A 17,536-nucleotide genomic window follows, 5' to 3' on the forward strand; every position below is an offset into this window, starting at 1 on the left:
CGCCCAGCGCCCGCCCCTCCCCCCCCCCCCCGCCCCCCCCCCGCTCCCACAGCCCACGCCGTCCCGCATGACCACGGTGCCCGCCCGCCCGCAGGGGCGTCTGGTGGCCGCATCCCTGGCGCCTCTCAGCTTGCACCCCCTCTCCAGGGACCTGGCACCCAGATTCTTCTGGAGACAACCCCTTACAGACCCCTCCCCCTAACCCGTGGGGGCTGGACCGGAACAGAGTGATTTTAACAAAAATGTGGTCGTTGTGTCTGCCCTTCTGTGGTGGCCTTGGGTGGGGACAGGCGGGCGGGCAAGAACCCCAGGGCCTCGGGCAAAGGCAGGCTGGCGGGCACGGGTCAGCAGAGGCGTGGGGGTCCCACAGTGTTGGTCCCCCGCCCCCCGCCATGCATCCAGCCGGAGGGTGGGAGTCGCCTGGCCCCCCTTGGCCAGGACCTGACCCCTTGTCCACAGAGCCCTGCGCCCTGCTGCTCCCGGGGCGGGTGTTCCCCTCGGGACCGAGGGGAGGCGGAGGGGACCAGCAGGATCCCACTGGGGGCGGCCACCTGTCCTGACCGCCCTCCCTGTGCAGGCAGCCTGCCCGGGCCCGGAAGCGGCCCAGGGGGTCGCAGAGCTGGCCTGGCACAGGGGTGCGGTGTGCAGAGCTGTGGGTGGGCGTGGTGGGGGCCTGAACCCCACAGCATCTGGGCGGTGTGGGCGGACAGACAGGTCCGGGGACCGGGGTGGACAGCTGGGTCCGAGGGCAGGTGGCCCGGCGTCAGCCGACGTGCAGGGTCACAGAGCCCTCACCCTGGTCCAGTTCTGAGGGGTCTCCATCACCCTCGGGAGCACCCCACGCACCCCCAGCCTTGTCCCTCGGGTTTTTGTGGGCGCTTCCCCTCAGCAGTGAAGTCACTCCGGCTCCTGTCATTCTGCGTGTTTCTGAGATCCCTGCCCCTCTTCGGGGGGGCGTCAGCACTCTGGTGCCCCGAGTGGCCCCCACACCCCTGCGAGGACGGAGCCCCTGTGCCCATGCCTTCCTGTTGACCGGCGGTTCCCCGGAGAGGTGCAAGAGTTCCCCCGGACCCCGCTGCCTCTGGGAGGACGGCCCGTTTTCTCCGGGACTCGGAGGGGTGCTGGCGGGGCAGAGGCCGGCTGTGTCCGACTCGAGAAACTGTCAGATGGGTTCCCAGGCGGCTGCACTGTGTCCTGTTCCCGCCCCATGTCCCGTTCCTGCCCCGCTCGGTCTCAGGTACCAGGGCCAGGTGTCTGGGTCCCGGTCACCTGACGTCCCCCGGGAGGTGTGGCCCCACAGGGGACACCCTGCTGGCCCAGCCCCTGTGCTCCCCGAGGGTTGCCAGAGGCCCCACGGCGCCCGAGCTTGGTGACTTGCACTGCCCCCACCCTAGTGACAGGCCCAGCCGGAGTGCGCAGGGCCACTGCGGGCAGTAGGGGGGCAGGGAGGGAGCAAGGTGGGGGCAGGGAGGGTTCTAATTTGGGCTGGGCCGTGTGACTGGCCGGCCCCAGCGGCTGGGCCAGGATGGAGTTGTTTATGGGTCGCAAGACTTCCCGGGCTGCTGGCTATTTATAGACCCCGGCGTGGGGCGCTGGGTTCCCCCACCCACACTGGGCCCTGCAGAGCCTGTCCAGCTCCAGTGGTGTCCCCTGGTCCCCGTCTGGGTCTACCGGGGGTGGGCGGGCCTCAGAGCCAGCCCCCCAGGCGTGGGCAGAGGGAAGCACCCCTCAGTGGATAGCGGCCCGAAACCCTCCCGGCGGGCTTCCCGGTGGGGGTGACAAGCTCTGCTTCCGTCTCCTGGAGACCTCCAGAACTGCCCTGGTCCCCCCCGCCAAACCCAGCATACAGCCAGCTATTGTGCCCCAAACTCCCTCCCACCTGGCACCCCGCTGCCGGCCCCCAGGGCGTTCAGAGCCGCTGGCCCCTTGCCCCAGCCGCCTCCCAGGCCGGCTCCCTCTGGCCCTGCTCTGCCACTGTCCCCCGGAGGCCCGGACGTGGGCCCGCACCTCGACCCCGGCTTGTGACCCACGTTGTGGGTTTACCCTCAACAGTGTGGAGGGGGAGGGATTACGGGTGTCCCTGTGTGAGAAGGGGCCCAGCACCCTGCCCAGGGTCACTGCCAGGGCTCCCACAGGGAGGCAGGGAGGGGGAGGAGGAGGAAGGCAGGGCAGCCCTCTGCTGGGGCCGGCATCGTCAATGCTTCACCAGAGACCCCGGTCCGCTCCCTCCTCCCTGGAGTGTCTGGCCTCCCTGTCTCCAGCCTGGAGCACCAGGAGCCCCCAGCCCTGGGGCCAGAGGTCGGTAGGCCGGCTCTGGCCCCCTCTGCACCCAGAGCCCCCAGGGGTGGAAGGGGGGGCCTGACTCCCAGCCCTGGAGCTCAGGCCTGAGAGGGCACTGCTGTCCCCAGGGGCCCACCGCTGGTCCCTTCTCCCAGCCAGGGGGCAGTGGTGTGCAAGCCAGAGCCCACTGCGGGGGGGTGGCTGTGGTGGCCCAGCCCCTCCACATGCAGCCGATCCCCGCACAGGGTCCCTCCGCAGCTGGAGCAGGAAGGCAGCCTCCCGGAGCGTAGCCCTGGGCACCCCTGCTGCTCCCCCGCCCCACCAGGTGCCCTGGCAGCCTGGGTCGGCCCTTCCTTCCAGACTCGGGGCCCTGAGGACCCATAGCAGCCTGGCTCTGGGGGGCAGCCCGCGTGCTGGCACTGCCGCCACAGCGTGTCCTGTGCCTGACGCCTGGCCCCGCTCATGAGGGAGGCGCGCTGTTCTCTCCGTGGCCACCAGAGGGCGCACGCGCCGGTCCCGGGGACCGAGACCCACAGGGGGCAGGCGCGCACCCGCGTCGGGCGTAGGGACCCTGGAGGGGCCCCAGAGACGAAGCTCCCCTTTTGCAGGTTGCACGCCCGCGCTGGGGGCGGGGGGGGGGGGGCGGCAGTTGCCAAATCCCCGAGGTCCGGGCCCGGCGAGGCGGGATCGCAGCGCCCAGGCCTGCCCTGGGGCTCAGGGGTGGGGGGCGCGAGCGCCCTCGTGACCTCCCCGGGGCTCCCGGCCAGGCCCGAGGGAGGGACCTCGGAGCCAGCCGTCGGTTCGTGCGCCCCAAAGTGCGTGCGGCCCAACTCGGCTCCTGGCGGCCGCGAGGGCGGGACCGGAGGCCGGAGGTCACCCAGCGTCACGGGGGCCCGCCCCCCGCCCCGGGCCGGCGCCTTTTAACTGCGGGACCCGCGGGCTCTGGGCGTCCAGCGCTGCGGGCGAGCCGGGCAACATGTCAACGACCCGCGCCTCCAACGACCGGCCCCCCGGCGCGGGCGGCGTCAAGCGGGGGCGGCTGCAGCAGGAGGCGGCAGCGACCGGCTCCCGGGTGACGGTGGTGCTGGGCGCGCAGTGGGGGGACGAGGGCAAAGGCAAAGTGGTGGACCTGCTGGCCACGGACGCCGACATCATCAGCCGCTGCCAGGTGCGCCGGCGCTCCCCGCCCAGCGAGCCCCCCCACCCCACCCAGACCCGGCGCGCCTCCTGGAGCCCTTCCTCCTGGGGACACCTTCCCAGCGGCCACCCCACACAGGCCTGCAACGCCCACTCCCCGCGCTCACACTTCCCTCCTGCGCGGGACACCCCACCCCGCAGACCCCACCCGCCCGCCCGCCCCACCCCCACCGCTGCAGCGGCCCCAGGGCAGAGCTATAAATACAAGCCCTGCTGAGTTGGGGACACCTGATCCTCAGGGGGTGGGGTGTGCCTGGGGTGTGCCGCTGGGCCCTCCAGTGGGGGAGGAGGTGGGGCACCCCAGTTTCCCCACCTCCTCCAGATGGCTTGAGGGCCCCGGGGACGCCGCATTCCTCCTTCGGTCCCATTCTGTCTGGTCTGGGATGGGGCGGGCGGACTCCACACAGCACTCACCCACGAGGTGGGGGGCGGGGGCGGGGGAGTCGGGCAGGGCCTGCAAGGCGGCCCTGGGAGGGGGTGACCCTGGGGTGTCCGCCAGAAGGAGGCGGAGGCGAGGGCGGGCCAGCAGGGGAGGACCGGGAGGACCGGGAGGAAGGCGGGGCAAGGGGAAGGAGGGTGCTGCTGGCCGGAGGGGTGGGAGGAGCCATGGACTTCTGGCCCCAGTGACCAGGCTCTGTCCCCTGAGGGAGGGCCCAGGGCAGGGCCTCTGCCTGCTTCAGGCTGAGGGACGCTGGGCACTCCTGAGCGGCCAGTGTCCCACGCTGGGGCCCGCCGGGCCACGCTCACCACAGGGGCTGGCAGAGGTCAGGGTGCAGGGGGTCTGGCTGTGGGCCTGTGCACTGGTGCTCCGGAGGCTCTGAGCCACCAGCGAGAGTGCTCCCCACGTGGGGAAGGGGCGCCCTGGCCCCATCTCCCTGGTGCTGTGGCCTTTCCTGAACTCCCGCCCAGAGGCTGGCCCAGAGCCCCCGAGAGGGGACGGCTCCTGCACTCGGCTCACGGAAACCCCAACAGCCAGACCACCCCGGTGGGAAGCGGACAGGGGGCTCCTGGGAGGTGCTTCCTGGGACTTGGGACGGTCCCCTCCCTCTCTCTGTCCTGAGCCGTGCAGACCCAGGCCACCCCTTCCCCCGAGGGCCCCAGCGCCAGAGGCGGCCCCAGAGCCCCTGCTGAGTGAGTGGGGGGCCCCACACCCTGCAGCCCGGTCGGCGTGTGGCTGGGGGCCGCCCCTGCACTCCGTCCGCCCCCCAGCACCGGGCACCCCTCCTCCGGCCTCCCCGCTCGGGTGACGCCCACGGCCCTCCACAGGCAGCGCTGGCCTGTCCCCCTCCTCGGGGGGACAGTTCCCCTCGACACCCCACCTGGACGTCTCCGGGAGCACCTTCCAGCTGCACAGACGGGTCTGGGACGCAGCTCTGCTCCCGGGGGATCCAGCGGGCTGGGCCCTGCCCACCCCCGTCACCACAGAGAGTGGACAGACCAGCCCGGGGACAAGCAGGCCAGGGCTGGCGTCCGTCTGGGCACTGCCTGGAAGGGCTACCGCCGGCAGGCCCCATCTCCGGGGCAGCCTTGTGTCCGGTGTCCCTGTGACCCCCTGTGCCCCGGGCCTCACCAGGGCCCAGGGGAGGCCAGCAGTTCTCCGTGGGGGCTGGAGGGACGGACAGATGGGTGGGTGGGGCCTGCCGGCAGGCTGCAGGGCCGCAGAGCTTCGAGGTCCCCCCACACCCGGACCCCGTGCCCGCCCGAGCGCCGGCCCTGCTGGCTGGAGATGAAGCCCACTGCCGTGCCCTCCGCCTGGGGGTCTCACCCCGACTGCTACAGCCACAGCCGCACCACAGGACTCACGGCCTCTGAGGAGCTGTCCACACCGCCCCACGCTCACCTCTGCTGCCTGGGCTGCTGGCGGAGGGGTGGGTGGGGCTACTCGGGGCGGGGAGACCCGGCCAGGCCTCCCTGGGCACCTGGGCCACCTGGGCCCTGTGTGGCCGAAGTCGCCATCCCATCTGTCAGCATCCAGGGGACCATGTGGTGGGGAACCCCGGAGGGCGGGGGTGGCTGAGCGGGTGGTGAGGATGGGGAACCTGGCCAGTCAGAGGTCACAAGAGGGTGGCCTCCAAGTGGACAGCGGGGTGCAGGGGGCAAGGACAGATACTAGAGAACCAGAGGCTCCCAGAGCTCCATCTGGGGCGCCCGCCCTGCGTTCAGCGTGGGGGTGAGGAGGGACACCCCCCAGGAGTATCGGGGACACCCCGGGCTGTGCGTTGCCTGGCCCAGGTCACCACCCCTCACCCTCTGGGGCTGGGCCTGGGCTGGTTGAATGCCGCTGGGGACAGGAAAGGTCAGCCTGGTCTGGTTCCTGAGTGGGCCGGCCTTGGCCTTGGCCTTGGCCTTGGCCTTGTGCCCATGTCTGAGAGGGGGATCGCCCCCTTCCGTAGGTCCCCGACGCCAGGGAGGCTGCTGGAGCCCACAGGGGACTTTGAGAGCCTGGGGGGGGGGCGGTGGGGGTGGCTTCAGCCCCGGGGCTGCTGAGAGCTGCAGGGGACCCCCAGCTCCACCACCGAGCTCACTCGCCGACCCCGGGGAGCTGCTGAGCAGAGGCTGAGGCAGAACTCTGGGAGTCCCCGGGCTGCCCGGCCCCCAGGTGGTGCTGGCTCTCTGTCCCATGCCGGGCACAGAGCCGCTGGGACAGGAGGCCGAGAGCAGTGCAGGCAGCCCGGCCGGCCCTCGTCTCTCGTGGGGACCCTGGGCCAGCTGTCCTCTCCAGGGGGCTTTCTAAGCCAGGCGGCAGCCAGCGCAGCCCTGGGCCCACCCCTCCTTGGGCCCGCAGACCGCAGCCGGCCACAGCCAGAAGGATCGGCCCGAGGGTGTCCCTGCCCCACCCTCACCATCAGGCCAGGTGCAGCCCCAGGGGGACAGAGCAGGGTCTTGGGCACCAGTTTCTTGGCCTCTGCGCTCAGTAGGCCCTGGGCTCGGGCTCCGGGAGAGGCCTGGGGGCTGACGCCCAGCCCCGTGCTGGCTGGGTCCTCTGACACCCACGGGTCCACACAGCTGGCACCTGCTCCTGGTGCCCATGGTGACGCCTAAACAAAGGCGGGGCTCACTCAGAGGCCCTGCTGGACACTCAGCGGGGGGCAGCAGGGTGCCTGGCTCCCCGGGCCCCAGCCTGGCAGGGGCCCTCCGAGGTGGGGCGTGTCTGGCACCCTGGGTTCCGCTGCCCACTCCCCTCTCTCGGGACCTCAGTTTCCCCAGTCGGGCCCTGGAGACAGCACCCCTCTCTCCCCTCCCCCGGCTGCCCCTCCTTGGGCGGCAAAGACAACCTCGGGGGAGACCTTGTGCAGAGAGCCTCCCAAGGGGGTCACCGCCCACGTCGGGGGGGGGGGGACCAGGACAGAGCATGGATGGGGCCCCCGGGAGCCGCAAGGGCCCCGAGGCCCAGGGCCTGTCAGTCCCGTTGGGGCCGGTCTGAACTGCCCCCCGCCCCACCCCTCCTGATGGGCCGAACCAGCACCGCAGGCGGGCAGGCGGGACTCAGGTCAGCTGGGAGGCCCCTCCCCGTGGCTCCCTGCCCCTGCCCCCCACTCCCTGCATCTGCATCTCCTTCCCCACCCCACTCCAAGCCCCTCTGGAAGCTCCCCCTCCCAGCACAGACTCCATCCCGAGACCAGGCCCCCAGCCCACCCTCACTCACGAGGCACACGGCACCCTCCTCTGAGCTCGGCCCCGACACCCCCTTGTCCTCCGCTTCCCCCCACCCTCCGCCATGTGCCCACAGCCATGGGGCCTGGGGGAGCACCAGGTCCACCCTCAGGGGTTGAGCTGGGGGGTGTGGCAGGGCCACTTGGACGTCAGCGACCCCAGGAGCCTGAGACAGCCTCCGTGCCCTGGGGCAGCCCCTGGGGGCAGGCCGGAGGGGCTCCAATGGGCCTGGACCCCTGGTGGGACCGGTTCCTGCAGGGCCCTCGGAGCAGCCAGCAGGGGTGGGGGTAGGGGGAGCAGGGTGGCGGGCTGGGGCTCAGCCCCTGTTTGTGCAGGGCCTCGGAGGCTGAGGTCCGCCGTGCCCGCCCCCAGCTGCCCCCGCACTGGCAGTTTGAGGGAGGGGCTGTCCTGATGCCTGGGGTGGGGCAAAAGACAGGCAAGGGGCGCCCCACCCTGCCAGGCCCTGGGGGGTTGCTGAGGCCCCCCATAGTCTGCAGCCTGCGACCCTGTCTGCAGGGGTGGTGCAGTGGGTGTGGCAGGGTGAGGCAGGGAGCCACAGGGAGGCAGGAAGGTGGGCACGGGGAGGGGCAGGTCCCTGGCGTGGGCTGTGGGCGCGGCAGGAATGCGGGCGCCGGTCACAGTGCCCTCTAGTGGTGGGACATGGGGCCTCGGCCCGGCCTCCCTCTTGGTGGGACCCCCGACAGCAAAGTTCCAAGGAGAAAGGGTGCTGTATGGTCTGGCGACCCCAGGACAGGGCTGGCCTCAGAACTGTGTTTTCCTTTTCACTCCTGCGCGGACGGTGCGGGCTGTACGGGGGCGCCGCTGCTGAGGGGCGGGGACCGTGGCCCTGCCGGCCCCTGGTGGCCCCTGTCTGCCACCACGGAGCTGGGGTGGCGTGGAGCGCAGCAGTCTGGGCCGTGATGGCTACGGCTCATGCCTCCAGGAGGGTCGGGCCCCTCGTGTTTGCATCAGAGGAGGGGCCCCCAGACTCAGGGGCTATGGGGGACACCTCCCTGGGGAGAGGCAGTGTGGCCGCCGGAAGCAGGCTGGGCCCAATCCCTCGGCCAAGGCCCTGCGTGCGTCCCAGGGGCAGGGCCCTGACCCAGCACCCCCAGGCTGGCGCCAGAGCCCACCCTGAGTCCAAGCACAGACAGCCTCTCCCGGGCCCCCAGGGGGACAGAACCCCCACCCCCAGCAGCCTGCAGGCCCTCCCGGGGCGGGTGCTCCGTGCCCGGGGCCCCCGGACACTCAGCGGGTTTCTGTCCCCAGGGGGGCAACAACGCTGGCCACACGGTGGTGGTGGACGGCAAGGAGTTCGACTTCCACCTGCTGCCCAGCGGCATCATCAACCCCAAGGCCGTGTCCTTCATCGGTGAGTGCCCCCGCCCCGCCGGGGGGGTGGTCAGCGGCAGTGGGAGGTCCCCACCCCGCTCGGGAGGCCGGGCCGGGCGTCTGACCGGGGAGCCCGCCCTCAGCCCAATGGGGCCGGTGGGGCAGCCAGGACACCCCCGAGCCTGGGCCCGAGGGGTGGGGGTGCTGGGGACCCCCCGAGCTCCCGGCCTCCCCAAGGGCGCCCACATGGATGTGTGTGGGACTGCGTGTGTGTGTGCACGTCTGTGGTTGAGGATGCCTGCACATGCGTGTGCATATGTATGCACATGACGGGCCTGGCCGTGCGCTGCGGGCGTGGGCAGGGTGCCGAGCCTGGACGGGGAGGCTGGGTTTTTCCTGGCCCCGCGTGAGGTGCTCGTCCCCCCTGCGGTCCCTGCCCCCGGCCCACCCCCGGCCCCTCCCGGCAGCCACCCGGTGACCTTTTCGTGCCCCTGAGAGGCGAAACCACCTCCAGGACTGCGTGGGTCTCTCCCCCCACACCCACACCCCTCGACACCTCCACGGTGTTGTCTCTCCCTCCCGCTCCCCCGTGGTTACGAGGCCCAGCCCCCCGTCCCGGCCTCGGCTCTCAGCCGCCCCCGCTCAGAGAAGCGTGTCCTGGCCCCCAGACCGGGCCCCCGGGACACGCTCGGAGAGTTTCCGGTGCTTTTCCTTCCGGCCCTTCCCACGACCAAGCCGCTCGCGTGGACTCATCTGCCCCGCCCCTCCCGGGCCAGGACGCGGGGGCTGCCGTGGCAGGCAGGTGCCCAGCGAGGGCCTGGGGTCCGGCCCTCTGGACGGGAGGCCTGGCCTGCGGGCCATGGGGCGGAGCAGGGGGTCTCCGAGCGCCCCTCCACGGGGGGGCAGGAAGCCCTCTCAGTGCCAGCCCGTCTGCTGCCCCCCACCCCGCCTGGTCCCAGGGGAGCTAGGGACTTGTCCGGGCCCGTGGCCAGAGCCCAGGCTGGACGGTCACCGGGGCACATCAGCAGGGGTCCACTGGTCAGTCAGCCTGGCTGCACGGCGCCCGAGACCCGACGGAGCCAGAGCTGCGGGTGCCGGAGCCTCACGCGGCTTCCCCTCCTCGGGCCACACGCCCCGGCCCGGCTCGAGGTTGTTCCAGGACGTGTGGCATTTAGGTGACCTTTTGTGCCCAGCGTGGCCGGCACAGTCTCTGAGTCACTGCCATCTGGGCCGACGTCCTGTCTTCCTCGGCCAAGCCCGGGCCACAGCAGAGGGCGGCCCTGGCCCAGCGGCCGGGGGTCCTGCAGGAAATGGCTTTACCTGGACCCTGAGAGGACCCGTGACCTCGGGCCCGTCCGCCTGTGGGGTCTGCCCGGCTGGCGTGGCTGGAGCAGCCGGGCTCTGGGGGCCGGCGGGTTCCCACAGTGCCCGGCTCAGCGCCTCTGCCCTCCCGCCTTCAGGCCGTCTCAATAAACCATAGCGGCACCCTTGAGGCCTAATTCCTGCCGTGAAAGTCACCCGTGGTCGCACAGCTGTCACTGCAATTAGGGCTTTTTTTTTTTAAGATTCTACTTATTTATTTTAGAGAGAGGGGAAGCGAGAGAAAGAGAGGGAGAGAAACATCTGTGTGTGGTTGCCTCTCACACGCCCCCTACTGGGGACCTGGCCCGCAACCCAGGCCTGTGCCCTGACTGGGGATCGAACCGGTGACCCTTCGGTTGGAGGCCAGTGCTCAGGCCACTGAGCCGCACCAGCTGGAGCCAGTTCGGTTTTAGAATAGTCGTCACCCCAAGCAGCTCGCCACCCTGCCCCCGCCCAGCCCGGCCTGCCGCTCCGCCCCTCCCCCGCAGGGGCTCCCGCTGGGCTCGTGTGCTCGCCCTTGCCGTCTGCTCCACCACACGCACGCCGCCACACGCTCGCACCAGCTCGGCCTCCCGGGACAGGGAGCTCGTGCAGCGCTGCAGCCCTCCCCACCGCCCTCCCCCGAGCCCTCTCACCTTCCCAACCTGACCCCCGCCCCGACCCCAGCCCCGCCACCTGCTGCCCGTCCTCACGGATCTGCCCTGTGAGTGTGACCACGGCCCGTCTGTGCCCCCGACCGGCTGCGCGTCTGCGGTCTCGCCCAGCGCACGACCTCAGGCCTGTGCATGGGCAGCGGCGGGTGTCAGGAGGCCTGTCCTTGTGGGGCTAAGGGCCCTCCCGTGGGGTGAGGGGGGCCGGGTCAGGGCCGCGCTGCTCCGTGGCCGACTCGGGGTCCAGTGCGCCTCTCGGCTGCAGCGACCCACCGCTGTCGCTGGGGCTGCGGGACGCCGATTCTGCGCCGTCTCCACCGCGGTCCCCGTGCCCGAGACGGGGTCCAGCCCGTGCCCCTGTGTCTGTGTTGCAGGCAATGGGGTGGTCGTCCACTTGCCGGGCTTGTTTGAAGAAGCTGAAAAGAACGAGAAGAAAGGTGGGTCGGCGTCCCACAGACATACCCTGTCCGGTCCCCCCCCCCGTGTCCCCCCACGGCCCTGTGGGCCCACACCCTGCCCTGCAGTTTCCCCGGGGGGCTGACCGCACCCTGGGGAGGGCTGTGGTTCCTGGCAGCCCCACCTGGGGACGGGAGGCCGGCAGGCAGGCAGGAGGCCACCTGCCAGGGCGTCCAGGTGAGGGGCCCTGTGCGGGTGGACTCGAGGCGGGCTGGCCACAGCGCGGCAGCCCCCAGACCCTGAGAGGGCCAGGACGGAAGCAGAGCCCCGCTGCGGGCTCCGGGCCGGGCAGGTGCGGCGAGGGCTCCTGGGGGCCGGACCCCGGGGGCGGCGCCAGGACCAGACCCAGGACAGGGAGCCAGGGGAGGGCCCGTCCCCGGCTGCGCACAGGGCGGGACCGTGATGGCTCTTGCCCGGGTGGGTGCCGTGTGAGTGGCCACCTCAGCACCCCCCCCTGTGCTGCTGCCACACAGGCCTCAAGGACTGGGAGAAGAGGCTCGTCATCTCGGACCGGGCCCACCTCGGTGAGTGTCCCACCCGCCCCACGGTGGACCGCACCCCGCCCTGCCTCCTCCCGGCCGCTGGACCCCTGCAGCTCCTCTTGGCCTTCCCAGAGGGCGGGGGGACCACGGTCCCTCGGGCGCTGGCGGGGAGCAGAGGCCGGACTCCGGTCCGTCCCCTCCGACGCCGAGCCCCTGTCCGAGGGGGCCCAGGTGAGTGGCCAGTGACCCTCACCCGTCTCTCCACCTGGCCCCCCAGTGTTCGACTTCCACCAGGCGGTGGATGGCCTTCAGGAGGTGCAGCGGCAGGCCCAGGAGGGCAAGAAGTGAGTGCCCGATGGGTCCAAGGGCCAGTATCCCAGGGCATGGCCGGCCTAGTGGCCCTTGACGGGCGAGAACCCAGGCCCGGTGCCCCTGGAGAGCAGCCCCCAGGGGTTCCGACCCCCAGCCCCCAGTCCCGAAGCCCAGACAGGCCCACCTCTCCCGGGGGTCCCACCGTCCCCTCCGGCTGCCCCCCCACAGAGTGCATTGCCGTCCAGCCCCTGTTGCTGGGGTGCCCGGCCAGCCGTGACCCGGTGCTCGGGCCACCGCCCCACACGGCGGTGCCTGCGTGCCCGCGTCCTGTCCTGTACGCACTGCCACTGCCTGCCCCCCTACCCCCCGCTCCGGGCCCTGCAAGCTGGTGGTTTGAGGAGCCTGGGCATCCTCACAGCCGCCCGGGTCTGGGGCGCTGCCGCCAGGAGGCACTTACCCAGCAGGGGTGGGAATCGGTCTGGGGTGCCGGCCGGGGCCCGAGTTCCCGGGCAGCGGGGCTCCCGCTGCTCACAGCCACCCCAGTTCTCAGCATCGGCACCACCCGGAAGGGGATCGGACCGGCCTACTCCTCCAAGGCCGCCCGCACCGGCCTGCGCATCTGCGACCTGCTGTCCGACTTCGACGAGTTCTCCTCCAGGTACCCGGCCGCCCGCAGCCCCGGGGCCGGGCCGGCGAGAGGGGCTCGGGGCTCGGGCTCGGGCCGGCTGAGGGGCTCAGTCACGGTCGCCTCTGCAGGTTCAAGAACCTGGCCCGCCAGCACCAGTCCATGTTCCCCACTTTGGAAATCGACACCGAAGGCCAACTCCGCAAACTGAAGGTACAGCCGGGCGGCCGGCACGCGGCTCTCACCGCCACCCGAGCTCCTCCAGCGCCCCGGGCACACACGCGCTTCGGGGCATCGCCACGGGGTGGCTGGCGTCCGTGGGGCCCGTGGGACTCCCGTGTGAGCCCCGCTGGGGCGGTCAGTCAGGGGGTCTCCTCCGGGGCCAGGCTCCCCTGCCTGGCTGGGTCCTCTCATCCCCTCGGGGGACCTGGGGACGAGGGTGACCCTGTCCCACCCGAGGCAGGAGGTGAGGGCACCCCACTCACCCTGAGAGGGGCGGGTGGGGCAGGAGACAGGAAGAGGTCAGCACAAAGCTCTTCTGGAAGTTTCCAAGGCTGGGACCCCGGCCCTCCAGCCCTTTTCCGGGCTGTAACGAGGGCAGAGAGGACCCTCGGGGGTGTCTGCTGTGCTGGGTCAGGGCCCGCCCAGCACCTCATCTTCGCTGCGAATGCCCCCACTGCCCCCCACCCTGAGGCTCTGGGAGCTGGGGCTTCCCCGTGCGACTTGGGGACACACCTCCCCCCCCACCATGCGCCCTGAGGACAGCCCAGGACGCACAGAGAGGCCCTGGGGGGTCCGGCTCTCGGACCTGGCCCCCGGCCGGAGGAGGTGTCTGGGGGAGCCGGGCTGCCGGTGGAGAGGGGGCGGCCGGCGGCATCCACTCTCCTCGCAGGGCTTCGCGGAGCGGATCCGGCCCATGGTCCGAGACGGCGTCTACTTCATGTACGAGGCGCTGCACGGGCCCCCCAAGAAGATCCTGGTGGAAGGCGCCAATGCCGCCCTGCTGGACATCGACTTCGGTGCGTCCTCGGGGCTGGCCCCCGCTGTCCACGGGGGGGGGCGCGGCAGGGCCCCTTCCTCTGCCCCCCTGACCTCCAGGCCGAGGACGATGGGGGTGCTGCCCCTCGTACTGACGTCCGCCCACGGGAGAGGAACCAGGACAGGGCAGCGAGGGCTCCCTCCGGTCCCCCCCACCCCACCGGCCACTCCCCCAGGGCCCCTGGCACCACTCTCCCTGGAGACCCCCCTTGGGGCTGAGCTGGGGGTCCCCCACCGCTGCCCTCTGCCTGCAGGCCCCTGGGGGGGGGCGTGGGGGTGGCGGGCGGCCCCCGACCTGCTCCGTCTCGCAGGGACCTACCCCTTCGTGACGTCGTCCAACTGCACGGTGGGCGGCGTGTGCACCGGGCTGGGCATCCCCCCGCAGAACGTGGGCGACGTGTTCGGCGTGGTGAAGGCCTACACCACACGCGTGGGCATCGGCGCCTTCCCCACCGAGCAGATCAACGTGAGTCCCCGGCCCAGGCGGGGCCCCACGGGGGCCGATGCTGAAGACACGCGGTGCCCACGCATGTGCACACAGCCTGACCCCCCCCCTGGGGGTGTTACAGGCGTGTGGGGTTGGCCGCGCCCTTGGCTCAGGGAGGACCCGCAGGGTGCCGGCGACCTGCCCTGGTGTCCGGGCCTTGTGTCCCGGGGGCCACGAGCACAGGGGGTGCTTGCCCCGAGCCGCTGAGGGTGAGGGCTGGAGGGCAGAGAGGCCCCGCGTCCAGAAGTACCTGGCAGCTTGGCGTGCAGGGGACACGGGCAGAGGGGTGGGGGCCGCAGGAGAAGCCCACTCACACCCCGCAGGCCCCCCGCTGAGCCCAGGACCAGCCCCTCCTGTCCTCACCGTCCCGCGTGGGAGGGCCGAGGGGAAGGAGGAGAGCCCCCTCTGTCGGGTCCTTCTGGGATCCCCGCCGGCCATAAGGCGGAGCCTCGGCTGGGGCACACCGGCCCGTGAGGGGGGACATTGCAGGGGCCGTCGCAGCCCCCGTGCCCGCACACGCGGACCCGCCCTGTCCCCGCGCAGGAAATCGGTGACCTGCTGCAGAACCGCGGCCACGAGTGGGGCGTGACGACCGGCAGGAAGAGGCGCTGCGGCTGGCTGGACCTGGTGATCCTCAGATACGCCCACATGCTCAACGGGTTCACCGCGTAAGCGTCTGCCGCCTCCTGGCCAGTCCTGGTGCCTGCCCGGGCTGGGGACTACCCCAGACCGCCCACCGGGGCCGGGTGTCGGGGCTCAGGGCCACGTGGGGTGTGGCCTCCCATCTGCACCCTTCATTCGCACGGCGGGGCCACGGGGAGGTGATGTGGAGCCCTGTGTGGGGCGCCTGGAGCCTCGAGCCACGCCGTGAAGGAGGGGAGACGTGGCCCCCACACAGCGTGGGCCCCAGGGCCAGAGAAGGCCTGGCTCGGAGCTTGGGACCCAGACTGAAACCCCCGAGGCAGGCAGGGCGGCCCCCCCAGGGCGCCAGAGTCCAGGAAAGGCCGGCAGTCTGCAGAGACGGAGCTGGAAAGCCCCTGATCTAGGGCACTGGCGGGAAATGCTGTTTTTGTTTGTTTTTGTTTTCATCCCCAGGACATGCCTGCTGACTTTAGGGAGAGGGGGAGGGAGGGAGAGAAACATCGATGTGTGGTTGCCTCTCTTGTGCCCCCTACTGGGGGCCTGGCCTGCAACCCCAGGCCTGTGCCCTGACCAGGAATCAAACCGGTGACCCTTTGGTTTTCCGGACGACACTCCAGCCAACTGAACCACCTACTCAGGACCTGAAATGGTGTTTGTAGGCAGGCCCGGCTCTCCTGACGGGTACTTCAGAGCCAGGCTGGCAGGGAGACGGGTAAAGGGAGAGACCCGGGGAGGTCCTGGGCCCAGGGCCTGGTGGGAGGAAGAGTGAGGAAGCTGACACCCTCGTTGGCGTCGGTGGTGGGGGCAGGGCTGGGTCTGCACGGGCAGCCTGGGCAGGCGGCAGAGCCTGGTGAATGAGCTGGGCCCAGGCTCCAGGCCCCGCCCCTGGAGACGGCAAGCAGAGGGCAGATGTGGCAACGCCACTGTGGGGCGCGGGCGGCGCACCCCGACCTTCCCGCCGCGTTTCTCCCCAGCGCCTCGGCTTCCCTGTCTGTTCCCTGAGCAGAGGGGGAGCGAGGGGGGGAGGCAGACAGAGCCTGGACCGGCTGCCGACGGCCCCTCCCCTCGTGTCGCCCTGGCTTGCACAGGCTGGCCCTGACGAAGCTGGACATCCTGGACGCCCTGGACGAGATCAAGGTCGGCGTCTCCTACAAGCTGAACGGGAAAAGGATCCCCTATTTCCCAGGTACACACGGCAGGTGGCTTCCCAGCGTGGGCTGCCGCCCCTGGCCCGGGCAGAGGTGACCAGCGAGTCCTGGGGAGGACGGGAAGGGCCGCCCCCGAGTGCACCTCTAACTGCTCACCGCCGCGGGCTCTCCTGCCGCAGGGGTGGTCTGCCGGGTCTCAGGGTGGCCGCCGGCGCGTCCCTCGGTGGGGAAGGGCTCCGAGGGCCTGGCCTGGCGGCAGGGGGGCCGCCCCTCGGCCCCAGCCCGGGCCCCGGTGGGGGAGGGGGGCCTGCAGGCGGGCTGCCCTGGAAGAGCGAACGCCCCGCAGTGGGAAGCCGGCTCTCTGACCTGACTATGGAAGACCTCACGGGGGTTCCCCCGCCCCCAACCCCCCTTTTATGTTTTAAAGATTTTATTTATTTATTTTTACACAGAGGGGAAGGGAGAAGAGGGAGAGAAACATCCATGTGTGGTTGCCTCTTGAGTGCCCCCTACTGGGGACCTGACCTGCAACCCAGGCTTGTGCCCTGACTGGGAGTCGAACTGGCGACCCCTTGGATCCCAGGCCAGCCCCTGTGGTGGGCCAGCTGCCACGCCCTCCCCTGGTTGTGTAGACCCACCAGCACCTCCCCGAGTCCTTGCTCCACGAACCCTGACCTTTGAGAGGATGTGGCAGAAGTGTGGTGTGACCCCAGGGTCAAGGGTCAGGGCCCAGGGGACTGCACACACTCAGAGGGCGCTGAGGCTCAAGACCCTTGGGGTGGACGGCTCGTTCCCGGGCGGTCGGCCCCCGAGACGGAGTGACGCCTGAGGGACGTCACCACCCCTGTGTGTCCCCAGCTAACCAGGAGATCCTGCAGAAGGTCGAGGTGGAGTACGAGACGCTGCCCGGGTGGAAGTCGGACACCACGGGTGCCAGGAAGTGGGAGGACCTGCCCCCGCAGGCGCAGAACTACGTCCGGTTTGTGGAGAACCACGTAGGCGTGGCAGGTGGGTGCCTGCACCTGGACGCCACCCCCCGCGCCCCGCCCCGCCCCGCCCTGCGCCGCACCGCGGCACCCCGGCCTGAACCACCTTCTCCCTTCCAGTGAAGTGGGTCGGTGTCGGCAAGTCTCGGGATTCGATCATCCAGCTGTTCTAGACGGAGACCGGGCGCCCCTGGGAGGCACGGCCCCGGCCGCGAGGGAGAAGCAGGGAGCCGGCTCCGGACTCCGGCGTTTCTCCCGAAGCTCCGCCCCCCGAGTCTGGGGCGCGCCCGCCCTCCGAGAGCCAGCGCCGCGCAGGCCCTCTCGCCCCGGCGGTGTGGGGCGAGCCAGGCGCTCAGAGCGGGGACCGCGGTGGCCGTTCGCGTCGCGTGTTGTGTGTCTGGCTGGAGCAGTTTAGCAATAAACGTCCCAGAGCTGCTGAACGGCAGTGTCACGCGTGTGCTGTTCTGACGTGGTCGTTTTGACTTTGATCTTTTCTTAAAACGTTTATTTGTTTTTTATGTTTAGAGAGAGGGGAAGAGAGAGAAAGAGAGGGAGAGAAACATCAATGGTGGTTGCCTCTCATGCGCCCCCTACTGGGGACCTGGCCCACAACCCAGGCTTGGGCCCTGACTGGGATTTGAACCAGCGACCCCTTGGATCGCAGGCCGGCGCCCAGTCCACTGAGCCCACCAGCCAGGACTGCTTTGCCTTTTGCACACAAGACATGGCCACGGGTGCTTTGCCTTGACAGCCGCCAGGGTGACACACGCGTGTGGCTCACAAAGCCAAGCGATTTGTTTGCTCAGAACCCACTCTGTGAGAGGCCACGGCAGTGAGTGTGTTTTCCAAAACCAAACATCACAGGGTTTCGATCTGGAGCCCAAG

The 17,536-nt window shown here is 70.9% G+C and overlaps 1 protein-coding gene across 1 annotated transcript; it reads left to right on the forward strand.

The window, feature by feature from the left end:
* The first annotated feature begins 3,157 nt into the window (after positions 1-3,157).
* Positions 3,158-17,119, forward strand: ADSS1 (adenylosuccinate synthase 1). The gene is made up of 13 exons (XM_028506814.2): positions 3,158-3,448; positions 8,401-8,503; positions 10,850-10,912; positions 11,405-11,455; positions 11,691-11,757; positions 12,276-12,383; positions 12,482-12,563; positions 13,243-13,369; positions 13,700-13,854; positions 14,419-14,543; positions 15,606-15,703; positions 16,524-16,673; positions 16,772-17,119. The coding sequence occupies exons 1-13, from the start codon at positions 3,257-3,259 to the stop codon at positions 16,822-16,824; spliced, it is 1,374 nt and encodes a 457-aa protein (XP_028362615.1). The 5' UTR covers positions 3,158-3,256; the 3' UTR covers positions 16,825-17,119.
* The last annotated feature ends 417 nt before the right edge of the window (positions 17,120-17,536 follow it).

The sequence above is a fragment of the Phyllostomus discolor genome, chromosome 1, assembly GCF_004126475.2.
Source record: "Phyllostomus discolor isolate MPI-MPIP mPhyDis1 chromosome 1, mPhyDis1.pri.v3, whole genome shotgun sequence".
Lineage (NCBI taxonomy): Eukaryota > Metazoa > Chordata > Mammalia > Chiroptera > Phyllostomidae > Phyllostomus > Phyllostomus discolor.